The 21,124-nt window shown below is 39.7% G+C and overlaps 2 protein-coding genes across 4 annotated transcripts in view; one reads left to right on the forward strand and one right to left on the reverse strand.

Annotated features, from left to right (window-relative positions):
* Positions 1–3,786, reverse strand: part of GABRB1 (gamma-aminobutyric acid type A receptor subunit beta1) — a 458,545-nt gene extending 454,759 nt beyond the window's left edge. The window contains exon 1 of the mRNA XM_084798648.1: positions 3,647–3,786. The gene's annotated coding sequence lies outside the window, so the exon portion shown is untranslated. The remainder of the gene's footprint in view (positions 1–3,646) is intronic.
* A 25-nt stretch (positions 3,787–3,811) lies between these two features.
* The window catches only part of GABRA4 (gamma-aminobutyric acid type A receptor subunit alpha4), a 75,133-nt gene continuing 57,820 nt past the window's right edge, over positions 3,812–21,124 (forward strand). For 2 of the 3 annotated variants that reach the window (XM_084798644.1, XM_084798646.1), the window contains exons 1-5: positions 3,812–4,038; positions 4,463–4,581; positions 19,085–19,152; positions 20,158–20,378; positions 20,541–20,623. In XM_084798644.1, coding sequence (XP_084654770.1) covers positions 3,953–4,038; positions 4,463–4,581; positions 19,085–19,152; positions 20,158–20,378; positions 20,541–20,623 — 577 coding nt within the window. In that variant the 5' untranslated portion in view covers positions 3,812–3,952. The remainder of the gene's footprint in view (positions 4,039–4,462; positions 4,582–19,084; positions 19,153–20,157; positions 20,379–20,540; positions 20,624–21,124) is intronic. The other variant, XM_084798645.1, reaches the window with a different exon arrangement.

Consider the following 21,124-nt stretch of genomic DNA (forward strand, 5'->3'; position numbering starts at 1 on the left):
CAACAACAACAACAGTAACCAACCAGCCAAAACCAAAACAACAACAGAAAACCTCAGCAAGTACTGAACACTCAAATCCTTGCCACTGCATCTGGAAAATGCTAACATTTTTCTTATTTCCTTCAGATATGTTTTTCTTTTTCCTCACTGAAACAAGGCATTGCATAGTCAAAGCAGGCAAAGATCCTCATCTTTATTCATTCTTCTTTACTTTCACAGATATTTACTATCTAAAATTTTATGTTTTTTCTTTTCATGTAAATTTTCTCAAGTGCCTAGATTTATGCCCATGAACTACTCAGTGTTATTTTTCACTTTACTTGTTTTAAACGAATATCTTCTTGAAAGTATTTTTATATCCTCTATTTTGCATACATTATGGCAAATATCTCTTGGTAGATGGACAGGTAGATAGACAGGTAGATAGATGTTATTTTCTTTATTTTAATTGCTACAGAAGTATAGATTTTGCTTTGAGCATGCTCCACAATGGTTTGTATGTTTACAGCTTGGTCTCCAGTGTCATGAGAGTGGCAAAACCTTTAAAAGGCAGAAGCCTACTCCAAAACACAGGTTATTTGAGGCTTTCTCTTTCAAAGAGATTCATGAAATTTTTGTCGGAACCTGGTAAGGGTGGTGAAAAAATAAGACTAAGTCTGGCTGCCCTCAGTTTGTTTTGACTTCCTGTCACAACATGTGACTTGCCCCTTTCCTAAGCTTCAACCAGGATACCATTCACCACCTTGCAATGGAGCAAACAGGGTCCTTATTAGAGCCAAGGCTGTGCTACCCTGATTTTAAGTCTCCAGAGCTCTAAGCTAGATTAAATTGAGACAATTTGTTATATCATAATGCTCTATGTCCACTACCACACAGTTCCTCATTTATTTCCCCACTAAATACTGATTTGCTTATAATCTTCTCCTATTAACAATTAAAAAACACTCTACATGCTTTCTTATGAAATAATTAGGGTACTTTAATGGTCCTTGAAATAGGTATGAAGTTGGCAACAACTTCAATTTTTTTCAGCATCTGTGGATGATGCTTAAAAATTTCCCCACTAGCTACTTCCAGTTGACACATGATAACTGCTTTCTTCAGAAACTTGGACATGTACTTCTACACCACATGGATTTATTAACACAGATAAGGCAATACTCATTCTAACAGTTAGTACTCTGTAAAAACTGTATAGAATATTTACACACAAATAATTACAGATTTTTGGTGTAGTTCTGTGATGGGTTTAATGACAGTGTCCTCCACTGACTCTAGCATTTGAATATTTGGTACCAAGTTGGAGGTGTTTGGGATGTTTAGGAGGAAGTATGTCATTGGGGGGTGGGTTTAAGTGTCTAGAGACATGACATTTCAGTTGTTTCTCCCTCCCTTTGCTTCTTACTAGAGGTTCAAGATGTAAGCTCTTAGCTTCCAGCTCCAGCTGCCATGCCTCTACATCGCCACTATGGATTCTAAGCCCCTAGAATTGCACTGCACATAAACTCAGCCTTCTGTAATTTTTCCCATCATGGTGTTTTATGAAAGTAACCAGCACAACACCATCTATGCTTACTGTGAATCCGTTTAATTACTCAAGTTCCAGCAAAACAATTGTCCTCTGTTAGTAACCATTTACGAAATGGCAGACAGACTAGTTAGTGATTCCGCTGAAGTTCACTGGCCTTTAAAAATATATTCTTCCTATTCCCTGGAAAACATCAGATTTTCAAATGAATCGAAAGTTTGTATTGGAAATAGGATGTTTCCTACTAAAAGACTGAGGGAAGTTAGAGATCATTAAGCACAAAAGTGAGGTGACAGTGCCAAACCCAATTAAAGATAAGTATGCGGTATATTTAGTACTTCAAATTCCCCGAGAATGTTGACTTTGTAAATTCCACGTGCAGATATTGCTCAGGTAGGATGCAGACACTGCCCAACATGTATTTCTTTTTCAAATAATCACACTAAAACAACTAAGCCTGTGACAAGTATATGACCAAAATAATTCTTGTACAAGAGTGTCCACTGATATCATGAAATGCTTGTGGCTTAGTCTGTTAATGTCCCCGGATCAGGGGGTGGTCTTACAGGCTAGCTGAGATGTGGCACAGCCATCATAGAAATGACTAGGAAATGAACTGGTCTGGCAATCCACTGCTGATCAATGGATACTACAGCAACAACACAGTGAGCATTGTATTTATGATACACAATGTGTGGAGAGAGTGTGGGACAACGCTTTCATGGCACGTTTGTGGTATACAGGGATTCATTGGCTGTTTTCCTAAAAGAAAGAGTTTAAATTTCACCAGAATTGGTAAGATACATCTCTGACTAAGGACATCACTGATAATTTGTCCAATCATATTTATTGATGTGCTACAGTACACCCTGTGCTGTAACAAGAGATAAACACAGAGGAAGGACAACACTCAGCATGAGACTTGAAGTTTCAGTCACCAGGAGAACTATGTCAGGTAGAGAATCGTGGGGGTCTAATACATTTCAAAAGGCAGCACTTGCGAATGCAGACTCCTATGGGAGCTCACTGTTCTTCCCTCTACAGACACTGTTTTGCCTTTCTTTGGAAAGAAAAAAATATTAAGCGTTGAAGCAATTCTGCCATCCCCCTTGGGCGCCTTTCTAATTTTTCTATATGCTAGGACCACACTAGTCAGTTATTAGCATTGTGAATAGAACACAAGCTGCGTCTGGTTCCACAGACCCAATATTATGGAAGTTACTTACTTTATATAGAAATAGTCCTATGCATTGTATTAATGTAAAGGACACCCCCCTCAATTAATTAGTGTTTTTTTAAAGGCCTGTTTTAAGTGTTCATTTTTATTCCATAAAACATTAAAAGTATTCTGCTTTGGTGTTCCCCCCTCCCTCCTTCCCTCCCTCTTCCCCCCTCCCTTCAACCTACCTTCTTTCCCTCCAACACTCTCACCCTTTTCCCTCCATCCTTCCATGCCCCCATCCCCCCTCCCTCTCTTTCTTTCCTACCTAACCACCTTCCTCTCCTTCATAAAGCAATCGACTTCTGGAATTCAATCAGTTCCATTCTGAAAGAGAAGTGTTTTAAGAAGTTTCAGGTCTCTATGCCTGTAGCTCCTAGGCAGAGTGACAAGGGGGGAGGTATGAGTGTGTGTTGAATGATGTAAAACAAAGTAAAGAAATTTGTTATCCTTGAAACAGTATCTCAACACAAGCCTTGACAGTATTCTCCAGTAACTTCCCAAAAGTTTGGCAGAAGTCCACCCAGATTAGTAGGAAAAATCAGGCAGCCCATCTTCCTAGCCCCTAAATGCTAGCCCCAAAGGCTGTCGTTCCCACAAGTGTTCTCTCTTCCTCACTCCCTCCCACCGCCACGCCCTGCAATCCCTGTCATCCCGCCCTTTCTCCACCTACGTCCTCCGCAGTGGGCACAGGCAAGTCTTCATACAACCTATGAGAAAGGAGCTTCATTGTTTCCAGCCAAAAACCATGATGAAGGGAGGAGGATCAGCAGAAAGAAGAGATGTCAGCTGCGTCCTGTGGCAGAGGACCCTCTTGGGGTTATGGAATCGCTGACACTGAAGCAGGGACGAAGGACCTTGAGTAGTGTCCCCTGAGTTACAGGTTGGAATAAACTTGCCTAGCTTCGCGTGCTAGGAGCTCCCAAGTTCACCGGCGAGCAGGCTCGGCAAGGTGCAGAGCTGAGCGCTGGGCTCCTGCTGGCACTGGGCGCAAGCGGCGAGGGAGGGGGCGGGCGCGCAGGTCCCGCCTCCCCTGGCCGCGTGCACACACACGCCCACCGCGGCTATGCTGGTGGAGCGCGGGCGAGTGTGAGCGCGAATGTGCGCACGCCGCGGGAGCCACTCTGCCCTCTCCTCGCACCCTGCACAGGGCATCTCGAGAGCCTGGAAACGTGAACAGGCTTAAAGTATGGCATGTTGCGAAGATGGTTTCTGTCCAGAAGGTACCCGCGATTGCGCTGTGCTCCGGGGTCAGCCTCGCCCTCCTGCACGTCCTGTGCCTGGCTGCTTGGTGAGTTCTGGAGGGGGTTCTCAGGGTATAGGGCGTGCGTGGGGAAGGTAGACAAGTGTCCAGATCCACAGCACCCCTCTGGCCACTCATCTTTCCCTGAATGAACCCCATCTTCCTGTCTTTAGTGTTCCATGGGCTGAAGCTAAGCTTTCCCTTGACCTAATAGACTGGGAGAGCACTGGAAAGTCGGGTTGAGGAAGCCCGGTGCTGGGGTACATGCTGCCTCGGGGTACTTGCAATCTAGGGGTGCGTGCTGGCAAGGGGTACTATTTTCCTGACCATTTCGGTTCTTCACATTCCAACCCCCAACCCTCCTTTAGCTTAAGGCCAGCCACTATTTCCCTAGAAGGCAACCCTTTTCCACCTGTTCTCAGATCCATTCTTAAAATAGTCTTTTCCACCCCCGTTATTTTTGCACTTGCAGTTTAAACGAATCCCCAGGACAGAACTCAAAGGACGAGAAATTGTGCCCGGAAAATTTTACCCGTATCCTGGACAGTTTGCTGGATGGTTATGACAACAGGCTGCGTCCTGGATTTGGGGGTACGGATTGTTTCAAAACATGCAAGTGTGCTCTGTCTGTCCGTCTCTGGTCTGCCTGTCTATTTGTGGAAATATCATTAGGTATGCCTCACGTGCAAGGATGAAAACCAGTCATTCTCTTGAGCGCCTCCCCCACCCCCTTCTCTTTTCCCCTCCTTAGAGAGACCTATGACAAGAAGACCGCCTCCACCCGTACTTTCCCATCTCCCCGCCCCCTCAGGAGCTTGGCCTCCCCCACACTAATTACCTCTTGAGACCTGACTGCAGGGTGGGGGAGGCTGGGAAGTAAAAAATGAACTCAGCTGCTGCACTGTGACTGCCTGGCTTCTCTGAGCCTGAGCACTTTCTATCTGTCCACTTTGCCCAGGTAAATTGTTGCTCCAGAGGCAGAGGTGTGTGTGTGTGTGTGTGTGTGTGTGTGTGTGTGTGTGTGTGTGTGTGTGTGTGTGTGTGTCTTTCTCTGCCAAAGGTCCACCCTGTGTTCTGCCCAGGACAGGAATCTGGGGCACAAAGCTGAAGCTGGCTGCTCTGCTGGGAGCCCAGTCCTTTCCAGCTGTCTTCTCACTTTGTTTGAGGAGCTGGTTTTCTGGTTTTCTCTAATGCTTCAGAGGTGATTGGCTTTATTTCCTCCTTTAGTCAATACCAGTAGAGTGTGTAATAGAGAGACACGTGTTCACAGCACTTTTGGTTTCATACCATATTTCCTTTCCATACTCAATGGGCAAGCTGCTGCTAGACACTGGGTGCATCAAAATCAGATAGAATTTGTCTCAGGCAGCCTATCAGTCTGGTTCATCAGGGAGGAGGAGTGACTTGCTAAGAACCTGCTTGGCTTAGCTTGCTCTTCTGAATGCAAAGTCCCTTGCTCTTTCTTCTGTAAATGAGTTAAACAAGAAGGCCTCTGACCTAAAGTAGCCAGTATTCTTGCACTGATAGGAATGGTAGCATTGTCAAACATTATTGTTGTGCTTGTTTACTTAATTTCAACTAGATTGGCATTCCATACATTACTCTTAACTCTCACAGCTGCTCCAAAAAGCTGTTGCTATCCCCACTTGACAGGTTTGGAAAGTTAGTCTGGTTCCATTTGAGTTTACGGACTTGAACCCTGGTGGCATTTTGTAATTACAGGACAACGCTGGTATGTCCCACCCTGAGTGGTGTGACGAGTAAAAGGTGAACTTAAAGCACAGGGAACTGTGCTCTCTGCCTTCAACTGAGGCTGTGGAGGAGGGAGAGAGTGGGAGAACAGAAAAAATAGGATCCTGGAGTGGAGAACACATGGGTATGAGATAGAAGGAGTGTGGACTGAGTGAGAAATAATTATGGGATAGAATTTGATAGAATGGGGTGAGGACAAGACAGATGGGGACACTAAAGACAGGGGAGGGTTTGGATGGGTCACATAACACACTAGTAATAGGCTGGGATCTGGTTTCCTGCATTCCAACCCACTTCTCTAGATTTTATGGCAAAACGTCTATAGAGAGGATCCCTTTGGTTCTCTGTGTCCTGATAGTGATAAAGATGGATGGGAAAGGTGGAAGTCTCTCCACGTTGGTTCCATGTTGCCTATTCAGGTATAGGTTGCCCACACTACATGCAAATCTGAAAAGAGACTTCATTAGAGAAATGAATCATTTGTCAAAGTATGAGCTCTCATAAGTGACTAGGAAATTATCATTTTAGACCAAAAATAGTTTTGTGAAGAAGTCTGTAGATAATGTGATACCACTTGAATCTATATAACATCAATAAAAGAGACTTTATTTTCCCAGAAAAGGTTTTAAACTCACATTTCAAATACAAAAGTAGGGAAAATATAACTCATATGTAGCTTAAATATTCATAAATGAAAGCACAATTTATAACTGGATCTATATGACTTTATTAGTATGTGTTGAAAGTAAAAATATGTTCTCTTGACTGTGAGACAACTTATAAAAATGAAGAAAGGAATCTACTTCACAGTAGCATTTTTACCATGTACTATCTCCCATAACACTGGGTAGACCATAATACCAGTGCTAGATTTGGGTCAACTATAAGGCTGATAGTGTCTTAAGGCCTCCATCAGCCATTTCACTTGACGTCGCTGAGTGAGCTGAATCATTGGCCTGGCCATTGTTTTAAGCCATTTGGGGCAGGGGTGCAGTTATCCTGCTTTGAGTCTTAGCAGGTAACTAATTACCAACGAAGTTACCACAAAAGCACAATGTTAGGGATGTTTTCCACTCCACTCATAGATACTTGTGATGAGATGACTAACTTTTCAGAAATGGGCCATTCTCTGTAAGCACATAGCATTCCAAATGTGACAGAAGGGTGAGAATTATCACCTGCAGGACATGAATTATCTGTTTACATGATCATTTAATTGTGAAATGCTGAATGTAAAAGGAAGCATTACTGTCATCACATAATTCTATATGCCACAACTTTCACCTCTTCCATGACTTGACATTTTATACTTTGTGGAAAGTTTGGCATTTTAAAAATAAGATGAAAACCATTCAGATTTTGACCGCGGTACACTATAAATATGGATTGACTTCCTGCTTCCTTTAATCCCATTTCTGCTCTTTGTGGGACATTTACTTTTTATCTGTTTATACAACTTAGCCGTGTTCCATTTAAAATAAAGCTGAAAGCAAAGATGTGAATTGAAATCGGATGGTTTGTGACTACTCAGTAGGCCAGGCAGAGGTTGAAATAGATTTGGAAACCAAATTATGTATTTTTAACTCAGTAGCACAGCTTGCAGTGGGAGATAAAGGGAACTGGAATGGTTCTCTCTTCTCCATCCCTCCAGGAACTCCTCTCTCTTGTGTGCACATTCGCCAGCAGGGGAAGGAAAGGGGAAAGGCGAGAAGAGTGGGGCAGTAAAGAGCAGCTGGGTGCACTTCTGAAGGGCAGAGTTCTCTCAGCTTCTGATGCGTCAGTACCTATGATGCTGACGTACTTTGCTCCTGCTTAGAAGTGGCACCCACATTGACTTTGTCACAGAGGAACTAGGGGCTCATTCCTTCTATCTCTGGTCCACTTTGGACACAGTTGTGTGGCTTTATAAAACTAAGTAGCTGACCACAGGAAGACAGTCTAGGAATCCTGTCTTCCCCATTTTCTACTTATTTAAGGCACAGGTAATAAGCCTGAAGGCACATAATGTCAAATGATCAATACTTTAAATATAGATGGTTGCTTTAAATCCTCTTCCATAACCTCACTCATATGGAAACAGAAGACCTCCATTAATTTCACAAGGTTGCTCACTAGTGTAGTAGGATTTCATATTACTGGAGCTCTTCAGTATTAAACCTATTTTCATGTACAATACTTGATAAGATTATCTAAGATAAACAGGGATGTCCAGCATAGGCATCATGCCTGTGCTAGCAGAGAGGTTGAGAGAATTCCCATTGAATTGTCCACAACAGCTAAAGCTACTACTTGACAGAGTCAGAACTCACACCACTTCATCAAATCTTCAGTCAAGACAGCTGGTGGATATGTCCATTTCTGAAGCATCCTTGCATAGTACCATTTATCAAGAGTCAGGATGTCCTGAGCATTACTCTTGTTACTTGGTTAAGGACAAATAAGCAGTTATAACATCGGAAGGAGAAAAAAATATAAGAACTTCTTTATCACAGACTATTTAAAATAGAGGAGAGAGCATGGAAACTCATATTCAGTTGGGTGAACTCTGACACAAACCTAACTGTTCTTGTGAAGTTTGTAGATAATCTATGTCTCAATCTGAGGTTCCTGTGTCATGTGCTAGGTTTATTAATTGGATGTCAAACTGTAATTAATAATCATAGATCAAGTGAATACTTCAAAGAGGAACAGAAAGATAAAGCTTCATTCCCAGTGTTATTCATTGATTTATTTGTTATACCAGTGTGCAACTACAGTATTAAATAGAAGGAGTAATGTGCAGTTACTAAGACAGGATTTGGAACCAAAATTGGTCCACATGGACTTTGCCTCTAAGCAATACAAAGAGATGAAAGTAGCAAAGATCAAATAAGTAACTGATAATATGGAAGGATAATTTAGTAGCATCAAGAGAGAAAGTGGGAAAGGAAACTAGTCTACATAGAAATGACAGCCAATACAATCTTTCAAATGGATAGCAAATGGGTGCCAGGAGACAAACGGTAAGAGGAAAAGGATTGCTGGGCAAGGAAATCACCAACAAAACCAAACTAACTCACCAAGCAAAAAACACAATGTGAAAAGATGGACAATAGAGCGGTGTGATTCTGAGAGTGGAGGTTTCTGGTACCCTTCCTGTTTGAAAGTAAGGCCAGGAATATTAGGGTATTAGATTGAGATAGTAAGCAGAGGACAGGTCACAAAAGACATGTGGGGGCTTCTGTAAACGGTTCTGGATGATTCTCTTAGTAAACGTGGGAGCCACTGGAGTTCTTTAGGTAAAGCATTAATTTACCATGACCCAAGCAGCAAAAGGACCTGTCTTCCTGATGAGTAAAGAAAGGTTTAGAAACAGAAGAAACTGCATGACACATGATGAAACTTGTGTTTCAGGGTTTTGCTGCTGCTGCTGCTGTTGTTCCTTTCCATTACAGAGATGGTCACGTGGGATGACGTAGATGTAGGAAGGACGGACATAAATGGACAAAGATAAGATATTTTGGGGATTTTAACTGCACAAAAATGATACATTTAATATGAATGATCAAGGAAAGTAAAAATAGTCCCATGGTTTCTATTCTGAGAATTTGAACAAGTGTGGTGTTTAAAGTTATGGGTACTGTCCAAGTTTCCTCTCAAGCTCACTTGCTAGTAGAAGAGGCAGGAAACTGAGACATAAAACAAGTGAACTATGCAGTACGTCTGGTGTCAGTGGACATAAAGCAAGGGTGGTGGTGGTTTTAACTCCACAGTTAGGAAGGGTTTGTTGATAAAGTGACAGCTGAACACTGGACACAGAGCAATAAGAACATATGGCCCATCTTGGGTGGGGGCTTCTGGTGAGTAGGAACGTTAGTGGCAATCCTGTGAAGTCTGGAAGTCAGGACTGGTGCAGTGCAGATGAAATTGCTGATGAAGGGGCAATAACAAACAAATGAGGTTGTATAAAGTTTTGAAGGGAGATATGCAGACTTTGCATTTATTCCGAGTCAGACCAGAAATGACTAGAGGGATTTTATCAGAGGCAGATGCTGGATTGTTGAGTTTTTAAAAGGCTCACCAGAGATGCTGTGTTAAGCACAGAAACATGTATGGCTTGGAGTTTTTCACAATCAATCAGGTTGGATATGATTAACACTTTGTTCAAACAAGTGGCAGAGTGATCTGTGGATCTAAGACTTGGTTGTCTTCTGCTTCTGCTTTGTTTTTTAAGATGAAGGATGACAGTTATGATGAAGAGTTTGTGAGAAATAAAAGAAATGAGACTGAGTAAAGTTTTGACTTGAATATCTAAAGGAATACAACCATCAGCATGATAGTAGAAACCCTTTAGAGGCATGGATAAATGACTTACATGCACATATCATAAATTCATGCTTCCTAAATACCAAAGGGAGTGTCTTGGAATTGAGTGGAACTGTGTATGTCAACACACATGGTATTTCAGTTCTTAAGACCGCAGAGGCTCCAAGAGATTAAAGATGATAGAGAAAATGAACAAATACTGAGCTCTGAGCTCTGAATGACTCTAATGTTAAGAGGCATGGAACTAGAAGGATTTCTGCCCAGGAAGTCTGAGCAGGAGTAGTCTGTGAAAGGTTAGGAGGAGAATTAGAAGGTTTGTGCAATTTATGAAAAATGATAGCTTCCAATGAACAGATCAATAGAGACAGGAACTTAAATTGACAACTAGATTTAGGATGTGTATAACTTAGGTGACTTTGATAAAAACATTTTTTGGTACAGTGGGGTGTATGTGTGTGTGTGTGTGTGTGTGAGAGAGAGAGAGAGAGAGAGAGAGAGAGAGAGAGAGAGAGAGAGAGAGAGAGAGAGGAGAGGGAGCATGCATTTACTTGGAGTATTTGTACAAATGAATAGAAAAATGGTGGATGTTTTTTTAAAAAATCTTTGGCAAAAGATATACTCACCGATTGTTACTTTGAGGGTTCAGGCTAAAATACAACATAAGATATTAGTGCATTTCATGAAATAGAACTTTGTTTTAAAAATGGGAGAGGAATCATAGCTCTTAAAGTTGGTGAGAACAATGGAATTGTTAGGGGTAAACTAAAGGTACCAACAAAAAATCCAGGGAATCAGAATACAGCAGAGGAAAGAGGGGGCAGGAAGGAAGGTTTGGGGCAGTATGTACTGATTTCTTCCCAGAAATATAAATATGGAAAGGGTATTTTTAAACAACGTGGAAAGAAATATTTGGAATATATGGAAAGCTACTCTTTTAAGATTAGAAATATCAAATTCTTTTTGTATTATTAGTAAAATAGATCCATATTGGAATGGAGAGAAGGGGCATATGGAAGAAAGATCAGTTAACCCAAGTTTTTAAGAAAACAAACACACTAGTGCTATCAGATTTTACATTTGGAATAAGAACATATAACTGGGGGCTAGAGAGATGGCTCAGTGGTTAAGAGCACCACCTGCTCTTTCAGAGGTCCTGAGTTCAATTCCCAGCAACCACATGGTGGGTCACAACCATCTATAATGTAATCTGATACCCTCTTCCGCAGATAAATCACTCATATGCAATAAAAAAGAGCATAAAACTGCATTTGGTATTTCCTGAAACAGATCATGCCACATATAGATAATAGGATATTAATACATTGCTGTGGCTTTAGGTAAAGCTTGAATGGGTCTTCAGATTTTATATAAAAACCTTTTAGCTTGCATTTGTATATCATTAAATATTGTTGCTTTATATTCTAGGTGTTTAAAAATATATTTATTTTAAGATGCCTTAGGTACACATGATGACATTTGTTTAATAATACATTTCTACTATAACCCATATATAGCCTTCTTTTCATACACCCATCCATTTATTTACTAAAGTATAATAACCATGCCAATTAGCCAGCCTTTAAAGAGCAGACCTTAACAGGAAGTTGCAGATTACTATATATTTCTTCAATGCTATCATCATATTTATTCTTTCCCCATCCTGTTATTCTGTGGCTTCATTTCAAATCGTTTCTCTAATGGGTGTTTTAGGTTATCTGTATTTTTAAAGTATACTTAAAACATCTAACTGTCTTTAAGTTGATATACATAAACTTTTGCTATGCTTTAGACTTAATGATGCATTGCTAAAATTCATTCTTCTTGTTGCATAGTGCTATTGATCTTCATTTATTTGTTATGTGATGCTCGCATTGCATAAGAAGTGGCTTATTCATCTGTTCTGTTGGCAGTAGGGTTTTCTTTCTTTCTTTCTTTCTTTGTTTTTTCACTTGTTTCCAAGATTGTATTGCTGTGAATATTCTGGCCCAAATTTCCTGCTGTAAATGTGCAAGAGTTTCTTTTGGGTATATATCAAGGAGTGGATTATTCTGGATCTTAGTGTAAGTGGGAGTTCAACTTGAAGATGTAATGCCAAACTGTTTCTCCATGGTGAGTTTACAAAATTAAACTCCCTTTTACAATGAGCATAAATTCTGAATCCACATACATTTTAGCACTGGGAAAGTAAGTGTGTGTGTGTGTGTGTGTGTGTGTGTGTGTGTGTGTGTGTGTCCATGAAAATGTTTAAAATGGCATCTTATTTCTAGAAAATTTTAATATTTATTATTTCCATCATGCTCCAATATCATTGAACATCTTTTAAAATCTTTATTGGCTTCAGGAATCTTTATTTTATAAGTGTCTTGTTTTTATGTTTTATTCATACTGTGTCAGGCTTTTTACTTCTGTTAGAGAAGACTTTAACTGTTGACAAAGTAGGACAACATTGCTAGAAGGATCCTAAAATGTAGAAGGCAGTAATTTTTAACGTCTTCTAAGGCAAGGAAGCTTCTAGAACTCTGCTTGTTGATGAAATCACCAGGTATCTGTTGTCTTTGTTTAATATCCAGTCAATGTAATAGCTCCATATCTTTTTTAAGGCAAGCACAAATAGCATTCTCTTTATAATTTTCCTGAGAATTTCCTGTTGCTGCCATTGTTTCTGCCTAAGCTCCTGAAGTCTTTTTAGTTTTGGATACCATTGACACTTTGTAAGATGTATGTGTGGGTGATGTGGTCGGCTGAAAGGCAGGAATGTTTCTTTAGGGGCAGAGCTGGGGAAAACTAGGATTGACTAGTCTTCATATCAGTAAAACAGGTTTTTATTTTATGATGCAGCTGCAACCCCATTATTAGGTATGAAGTTAGGAATTGATATCCTTTAACCAGGTCTTTGGCTGTTGAGTAAATTGTGGGAGAGTATCTGATACTTCCTTAATTGCCTTTCCAGCCAGCTAATTACATAGGACCATTTCTCTGAATTTAATATTAGCACTCTTGTCTGACTGACACTTAATGAAGATCAATCTCTTTGCCTAGAGACTCTCAGGGTCAAAAGTATCAGCTCACAGAAAGAGTTCAAAAAGTATTTTTAAAATTTCTCATTACTAACAAAGTAGAATTTTTGAGAAAAAAAATGTCTTTGATGCTCTCCAAATACATCTACAATTATGGGAAGAATATTTCCAAGCTCAAATTGTCTACTTTCTATGCAATTATGCACCTTCAAGGTTGATTTGAACATCCTAAACAGTAGTATTCAAGGAAGTGTCTCTAAGAATTAATCTTAATTGCATAGCTACCATTATACATTGACACCTGACTTATTAGTATTGCATTTCAGGTGGCAGATTAGTTCTATGGGTGAATACTAATATAAATCAGCTTTAACTGGGAACTGTTTTAGCTTAGTGCACACAGCACTTAAGTCTCTAGAAGCATTGAAAAATTATTATTGATGATATTCGAAACACTATAAAACAGTGCCTCATTTTTACAAAGCACTGTTACAGTTTGGGATTTGAAAGGGACTGAGATTTTATGTCAACTATTAATGATGAAAAGGCAAGAAATCAAGAAATTAAACACCAACAAGCCAAATAAACAGAATTCTCAGCAGAGGAATATAAAATGGCCGAGAAACACTTAAAGATATGCTCAACATCATTTGTCATCAGGGAAATGCAAATAAAAACAGCTCTGAGATTCCATCTGATACCTGTCAGAATGGCTAAGATCAAAAACTCAAGTGACAGCACATGCTGGCAAGGATGTGGAACAATTCTCCTCCATTGCTGCTGGGAGTGCAAACTTGTACAACCATTTAGGAAATCAATCTTGTGCTTTCTCAGCAAACTGGCACTAACTCTACCTCATGACACAGCTTTACCACTCCTGGCAATATACTCACCCCCTAACCAGACAGGACTCCTATTGGAGGGAGGGGAACACCAACCCACCCACAGAAACTTTGCCCCAATATTTATCCTGCCTATAAGAAATGCAGGTATAAAGACAGAGCAGAGATTGAAGGAATGTCCAACCAATGCCTGGCTCAACCTGAGGCACACTCCATGGGAGAAAGCCAACTCCTGATACCATTAAGGACACTGCTGTGCTTGCAGACAGGAGCCTAGCATAGCTGTTTTCTTTCTTTTCTTTCTTTCTTCTTCGCTTTTCGAGACAGAGTTTCTCTGTGTAGCCTTGGTTGTCCTCGACTCCCTTTGTAGGTCAGGCTGGCCTCAAACTCATAAGGACCCACCTGCCTCTGCCCCCTGAGTGCTGGGATTAAAGGCTTGTGCCACCACGTCTGGTTGCATAGTTGTTTTCTGAGAGGCTCCACCAGCAGCAGATGGAACAGATGCTGAGACTCCCACATTGGTCTAAGCACAGAGAGCCCTGTGGAAGAGTGAGAGAAAGATAGAAGGACCTAGAGGGGACAGGAGCTCCACAAGGAGACCAACAGTGGCAACTAATCTAGGCCATAGGGGCTTGAGGAGACTGAAGCAACCAACCAGAAAACATGCATGGACTGGATGTAGGCCCCCTATATATATATGTATCAGATGGGCAGCTTGGTCTTCTTGTGGGTCTCCTAGCAAATGGAACAAGGGCTGTCTCTGACAAGGATTCTTTGTCTGCTTTTTTCTCATTTCCCCCTGCAGGGGCTGCCTTGCCAGATCATTGTGCAAGAGGATGTTTAGCTCTAATGTGAATGGTGTGCTGTGGTTGGTGGTGGTGGGGCTCTTGTTTTCTGATGGGTAGGAGAAGAGAGATAGGGGAAGTGGGAGACAGGATGGAGCCAGAGTAGAGGAGAGAGGGGGCTATGATTTGAATGTAAAGTAAATAAATAAATTAATTTAAAATGAAAAAGCAGATTCAAGGAGTCTGAAGCAGGACACAAAGCATCACAAGAGTGACATGTGACTTGTCAGGGAGAGTTATTGGGAGGAGAGGAGGCAGGCTGTGATCAGGATGTAAAGTGAATAAATAAATAAATGGAAAAAAGAGAAAAGAACTAAAAAAAATCTATCATCAACAGCAAAATATAATTTACGGTCTATCATTGAACACAGAGCATGTACATATAGCTGGATTCATAGTCAAGATAGTGTAATATACTTCCATATTTAGTTAAATGACAACTAATTAATTATTTTATGACATAATATAATGCAGTAAAGCTAGAACACATCTTGGCGACCATGAGAAAGAATTAGAATTCTACCTTATGCTCTGTGAACCCAGTTTCCAGATCTATACAATTCTCATGGTAACAAGAACAGCACCTTTGGACGTAAAGATGAACTGTCCTGTGAAATAAAATTACATTATAATTATTTCTTTGCTTATTGTACCTTGGTTCAAAAACTACCTCTGTAAGCTACTGAACACAATACAAGCCATCCAATTTGTCCACTTTCTATCTTCATTCCGTACTCTGGTCCCATACCTTCACAGCCTCTTATATCTTAACAGCCTCTTATGTGGACCCTTTTCTGCTCTTTGCCTCTCTATAACTTATTTTCCATTCAGAAGCCTGTGTGATTTTTTTTTTAGAAATCTATAGTTCAATCACATCTCTTTTACTTCAATCCTTAGACGGTTTGTCAGTATGTATAGGGTACAAACTAAACTTCTTACTGCAGCCTTCATTTATACCAGAGCTAAACTGAATAGGAGAGGGGAAAAATCCAGGGACAGATTATAAGGAAAATGCTATCTTATATGCTCAGGTTTTTTTTTTTGCAGGGCCACCTTAACAAAGTACTACAGACTAGTATCTTAATCAGCAGAGATTAATTTCTTCATAAATCCCAAGGCATCAAAGCATCAACAAGCTTGGTTTGCTGGCCTGGAGAAAGCCTTTCCTTTGTGTCTGTATATAGTGTTTATGTTCTAATCTTTTTTTTTTTTATAAAGCCACCACTCAATCATATTATAGTAGGTACCTTTAAAAAGATGTCATCTTAATGCAATTACATTTTTAGAGCACTATTTCCCAAAATAGTCATTAGAAGGTACTGAGAGTTAGAACTTTAACATGTGAATGGGAGAGGAGCTTAACAGTCTACAGAAATCTTCCTTTTAGTCTCCAGGCTATTCCCTGCCGTTCTGCAAGTCCTATTGCTTGTGGTTTAAACAGTATTCACTGTAGCATGTGTTATAGATGTGTGGCTCAAAAGGTGCCATTTTCTTAATGGGCTCAGGAACGGTAGATTCTCTGTCTTTGGCACTCTGGTTTAATTTCTTTTAGTGGCTTCAGTTTCTTATTAGTGCCCTGCATTGCTTTGTCCCACTGGTCTCTCATCTAGTCCTGGAAAACAGTAAGACCTTTATTGCCTGCTGTTGTCCCAGCTCTTCCAATAGTTAATGTATACCCTCCAGGAGTAGTTTGAACGTCAATGCTTTGAAGAAGCAGTTCTGAGCACAACCCTGAAATTGCTCTCCCAGCCTCTTCTTTTTCTACCTGCCTGCACTCCATCACGAAATAACAGTCCCCTGCCATCTCATTTGTTTCATTGCTATTAATCTCTTACTTTCCTGGCAGCAATGGTGAGTTCTTGAGGCAGGGAACTTCTCTGGAACCTGGGATGGAGCTGGTGCTCATGCAAATATTTATTGAATGGATGTTCTAGAAATTTTTTTTACCAGTCGCCTGCATTTAGAACCTCACTCCATCTCAAAGCACAATATAATCTTATATAGCAAATGCCAGATAATGTCACATACAAAATCTGAGTTTATAATGCTAAACACAGAACAGTATTTTGAAACTGTTGCAAAAGTAGTAGACTTTAGGTAGATAAGAATTTATAAATTTATCTTACTATCATAGGATGATTACAGCCACAGACTAAGCATATGCTCACACAATTTACAATACATTAATAAGGAAAAATACTGTCCTGTCTGCCCCTGCCACACTGACTATCTCGGCACACCTATGGTTTCATGGTTTCATAGGAAACTAGCAGAAATACAGTTTACAAAACAGCATGCGTGGGTATTTGTAAACAACAGTAAAGTGAAGTGGCTTTTTAAAAAAAAATTTTCTAGCAAATTGCAAATTGTCAGGTCCAAACTTGTTCCTACTAAGTCAGCAGATCTTGGGGTTTGTCCAACAATCTGCACTTAACCAACCTGTCCAGGTGACTCTAGTAATATGTGAGCAATGCTACATTAAACGTAAACAACTTGTGCCTTACCAGGAATTTGGCAAAATAGCTCGTTTGTCCGCATATTGTCAACCTTAATTGTTTGTATGAGCCTTTCTCCCCCAGCCCACTTGCAAGGACAGCATCTTTTCTGTTTTCCGATACATTTTCAATTGTTTCTAAGGAAGTGACAGTGGTTTTTAAGCCAATCTGAGTGAAATTTCTATCTTCTATAGAAAGATCAAAAAGTTATAGAGTACTTGCTTTCTGGATTACCTCTTCATGGCTAATTTGGGTTTAATGAGTTTATTATTACCATTTGTTGTTGTTGTTTCTAGTTTCTCATTCAAATCGAAAGTTAATTAACTTCCACTCTTTCCAAAGAGGCACATTGTATATGATGTAAAAATAAAAGCCTGTGCTATACTTTTGTCCTCATTATACTTCCAAAAGCTGTGTGTTTCTTAGGATACCTATTCCACAAATAATGTTTTCATTCTCCCTAGATCTGTCTTTGTGCAGTTGACTTCAGACTCAGAGCCTTAAGTGCCACCAAATTGCTCTCTGCCTTTTTTATTTGTTTTGGCATAAATCCAATTTCCCAACCAGTATCCAAGTGATATTCTATTTTAATAGCAGATGCTATAATATCCGTCTATAGAGTATATAGTCTCTGGCCATGTAGCATTGTAAACCACCGTTTAATGAAACAGTCTTCGTGAGGGCCACAATGTATATATTTTTATTGGTGGAAAAATGCTGAATTATGTATAATAAATATTGTAACAGCTGAATACATTATGAACATATTATGTTCAGGGAAATTGACTTACAGCTAATATATTTAATATTCCTTAGAATTTTTGTATTTGAAGATAGATGACTGGACTATATTCGTACAACCATAAAGGATTATGAGTTAAATCTAAATTTAAAAAAAAAATCCCAGGTTTAAACTCTTTTCTAAACCTAGACAGTAACAGTATTCTTTTATCTGTTTTCTATGTCGGTAGTATTGGGATGATGACCCTACCTCTCCCTCTGGGCTGAACATTCATGTACTTGTTCATGATCAAGGCTTATTTAGATATTAAAGAATCTTAGTAGCCAATGATGGCAATAAATATGGAGTGAGCTTTTGCACAAGGGAGCCACTACCCTCAGCATTTCATTTGATTGCTAAAAAAACAAACAAACAAACAAAAAAACCCTGTGAAACAGGTGTGAGTGCTGAAATCCAGTGATTAAGTGACTTGCTGAAGACAGCACAGCCAACAGGTGGCACAACATGAGTCTTTGTCACTGACCTAAAGACCTTGTCTTGGGTCCCAGTCACCAGTGGATGGTGTGCTTATTGTTAAAGGTGGCATTAATCATTTTGGAAGTTATTTAAGAGTATCCTCAGCTCCCCAAAGACACACTCCTTACAGCTGCTACAGCTTTGCTTTCTTCACTCCTGCACCCTGGTGTTTCCTCCTCTGAAGAGCTCAGTTCTTTCTAGAGGCCAATCAGATGATAGACTTTAAAACAATCACAAAGGCTGAAAGCTTTGATGTGTCTGCCCTGCCTGTTTTAACAGTGCCCACGGGTGATGTATCATTGTAGAAACAGGTTCTGGGTAAGTAATTGGGGTAACTATTTGCCTGTGAAGCAAACAATGTTTTCTTTCTCTTTATTTTACTTTTGGCTTGATTTGGTTGCATTTCTAACTAAACTTTACACCTATTTTTCTAAAGAGAGATTCATTATCTCACTGAAAAGGCAAGATGCATGTAAAAACATGACATATCATATCTGTATTCGCGTTTTAATTATCTAGTCCTTCGAGGCTGTAATGTTGGTAATTATTTTTTCACACCTATTTACTTCATGCTTACTAGGTCCTGTTACAGAAGTGAAAACTGACATATATGTCACCAGCTTTGGACCCGTTTCTGATGTTGAAATGGTAGGTATCTGAGAAACTTTTGAGGTTTGAAGACGAATAAGCCAGAAAAGAAGCAATTAATATTTATTACATTGTCAATCACACAAAGCCATTGCTTGATTAAGCTTAAAATACTACAAAGCAAAGATTTTCAATCTGCATCCTAGAGCTATCATTCTGAGCATCTACTGACTTGTAACCTTTTACAACAAAGATGTCTTTTCTTGTACTGTTTTCACAGCAAGGCCTTCTATGAAAATTACCGAGGAGGGCAAAATGAGAGATTATCGTAGGTTAGGTATGAATTGATTGTGTAAGGAATATTACACTTCTAGCAGTCTCTTAATATTCCTTACTGGCTCTGTTGCTTGTTTCCCACACTCTGCTTTTGCCCTCCCTCTCTTGCCTAAGGAGGTCAAAGAGCCAGAGTTTTTCAAGAAGTCCACATCCCTTCACCTATGCTCTCCTATGCTAAGTAGTCTTAGTAAACAAAATGACAAATCTACTTTACATTTTTCCCTTGATGCGAGGTTTCCAGTGGTTTGAAACTGTGGGCTCTTTGCATAATTTTAATACACTTGTGAAAACAATATTTATCTCTCTTTTTTTAAAAAAAAAAGTTGGATTCACTTAAAGAAATACCTGCAATTTTACGATCAATTATGTAAGGATATTTGTTACATGTTAACTGATTTTTTTCTCTCTGATATAAAGTAATGTGCAGCTATAATTACCTGGTGTTGGTAGTTTTTATTTAATTACAGTAATTATCCCTCAGTGACTAACATACATGATGATTTACTTTTTATGAATGCAGAAGCTGGAGGGATCAAGACGGACATTGCAGAGTACATATGCAGGGACTGTTTGTTCTGCTGATTTCAGATCATCTCTGCTTCTGTTAGTTTCTGCTGGTGTAGCCTTTGGCAGTTGGGAGAGGCTAGTGGCTAGCACCCACTGCGCCTTGTGCATGTGTGTATATGTAGTCACCTCTGACTTGACTATGTCACAAACCAATTTCCCTAGGAATACACAATGGATGTGTTCTTCAGACAGACATGGATTGACAAAAGACTAAAATATGATGGCCCCATTGAAATTTTGAGGTTGAACAATATGATGGTCACCAAAGTTTGGACCCCTGATACTTTCTTCAGGAATGGGAAGAAGTCTGTCTCACATAATATGACAGCTCCAAATAAGCTTTTTAGAATTATGAGAAATGGCACTATTTTATACACAATGAGGTAATAGATTTTAATTTTTCTTTTTTACCCCATATCCCTACTTCTGTCTTCCTTTCTGTCATGCTTTTCCTGTCCTTCTCGCTTTTGTCTCTTTGTTTGGGAATCTGTAATATCAATTTTAAGAGAGGGCTGATTTTACTTACTTGCATTTTCCCCTAATAGACTCACCATAAGTGCGGAATGTCCCATGAGGCTGGTGGATTTTCCCATGGATGGTCATGCCTGCCCTTTGAAATTTGGGAGTTGTAAGTTACAGTAAAAGTATTATTCAACTTTCTGATTATGCTATTCAACCTCATATTTACATATATGTACAATTTTAATTATCAAGTATTTAAATCTTCATCTATGAGAAAAATTGTGCAAGGCTTGAGTTTTGGGAAACTATTCATTTTTAAAATACAATGTGATATCCCAAACCAAGCCTTATTTTCATAGATGGCCATGGAAGAATGAGTCATAACTAATAAGCCTGTGGACAGTTTTGAAACTCAGGGATTCAAGGACAGTTTGTCTGAGTCAGAAGTGTGTAACAGAAAGTACATTGTGAAGGGGGCTTGGGAAAAGGGGAAGGAAGTCTTATACTTTCTTGAAATTACCTTACTTAGTTAAACTTCATAGGCAGCACTGTTAGTGATCGTAGCTGAGCTATCACAAATGTCTGGCTGAGGTGGGGTATGCGAGTCAGCGAGAGGTACCGTTGACTGTACTAGGAGTGCGATTTATTCTAAAATCTGGGGAAGGTC

Source organism: Acomys minous (assembly GCF_964271855.1).
Source record: "Acomys minous genome assembly, chromosome: 10".
Classification (NCBI taxonomy): domain Eukaryota; kingdom Metazoa; phylum Chordata; class Mammalia; order Rodentia; family Muridae; genus Acomys; species Acomys minous.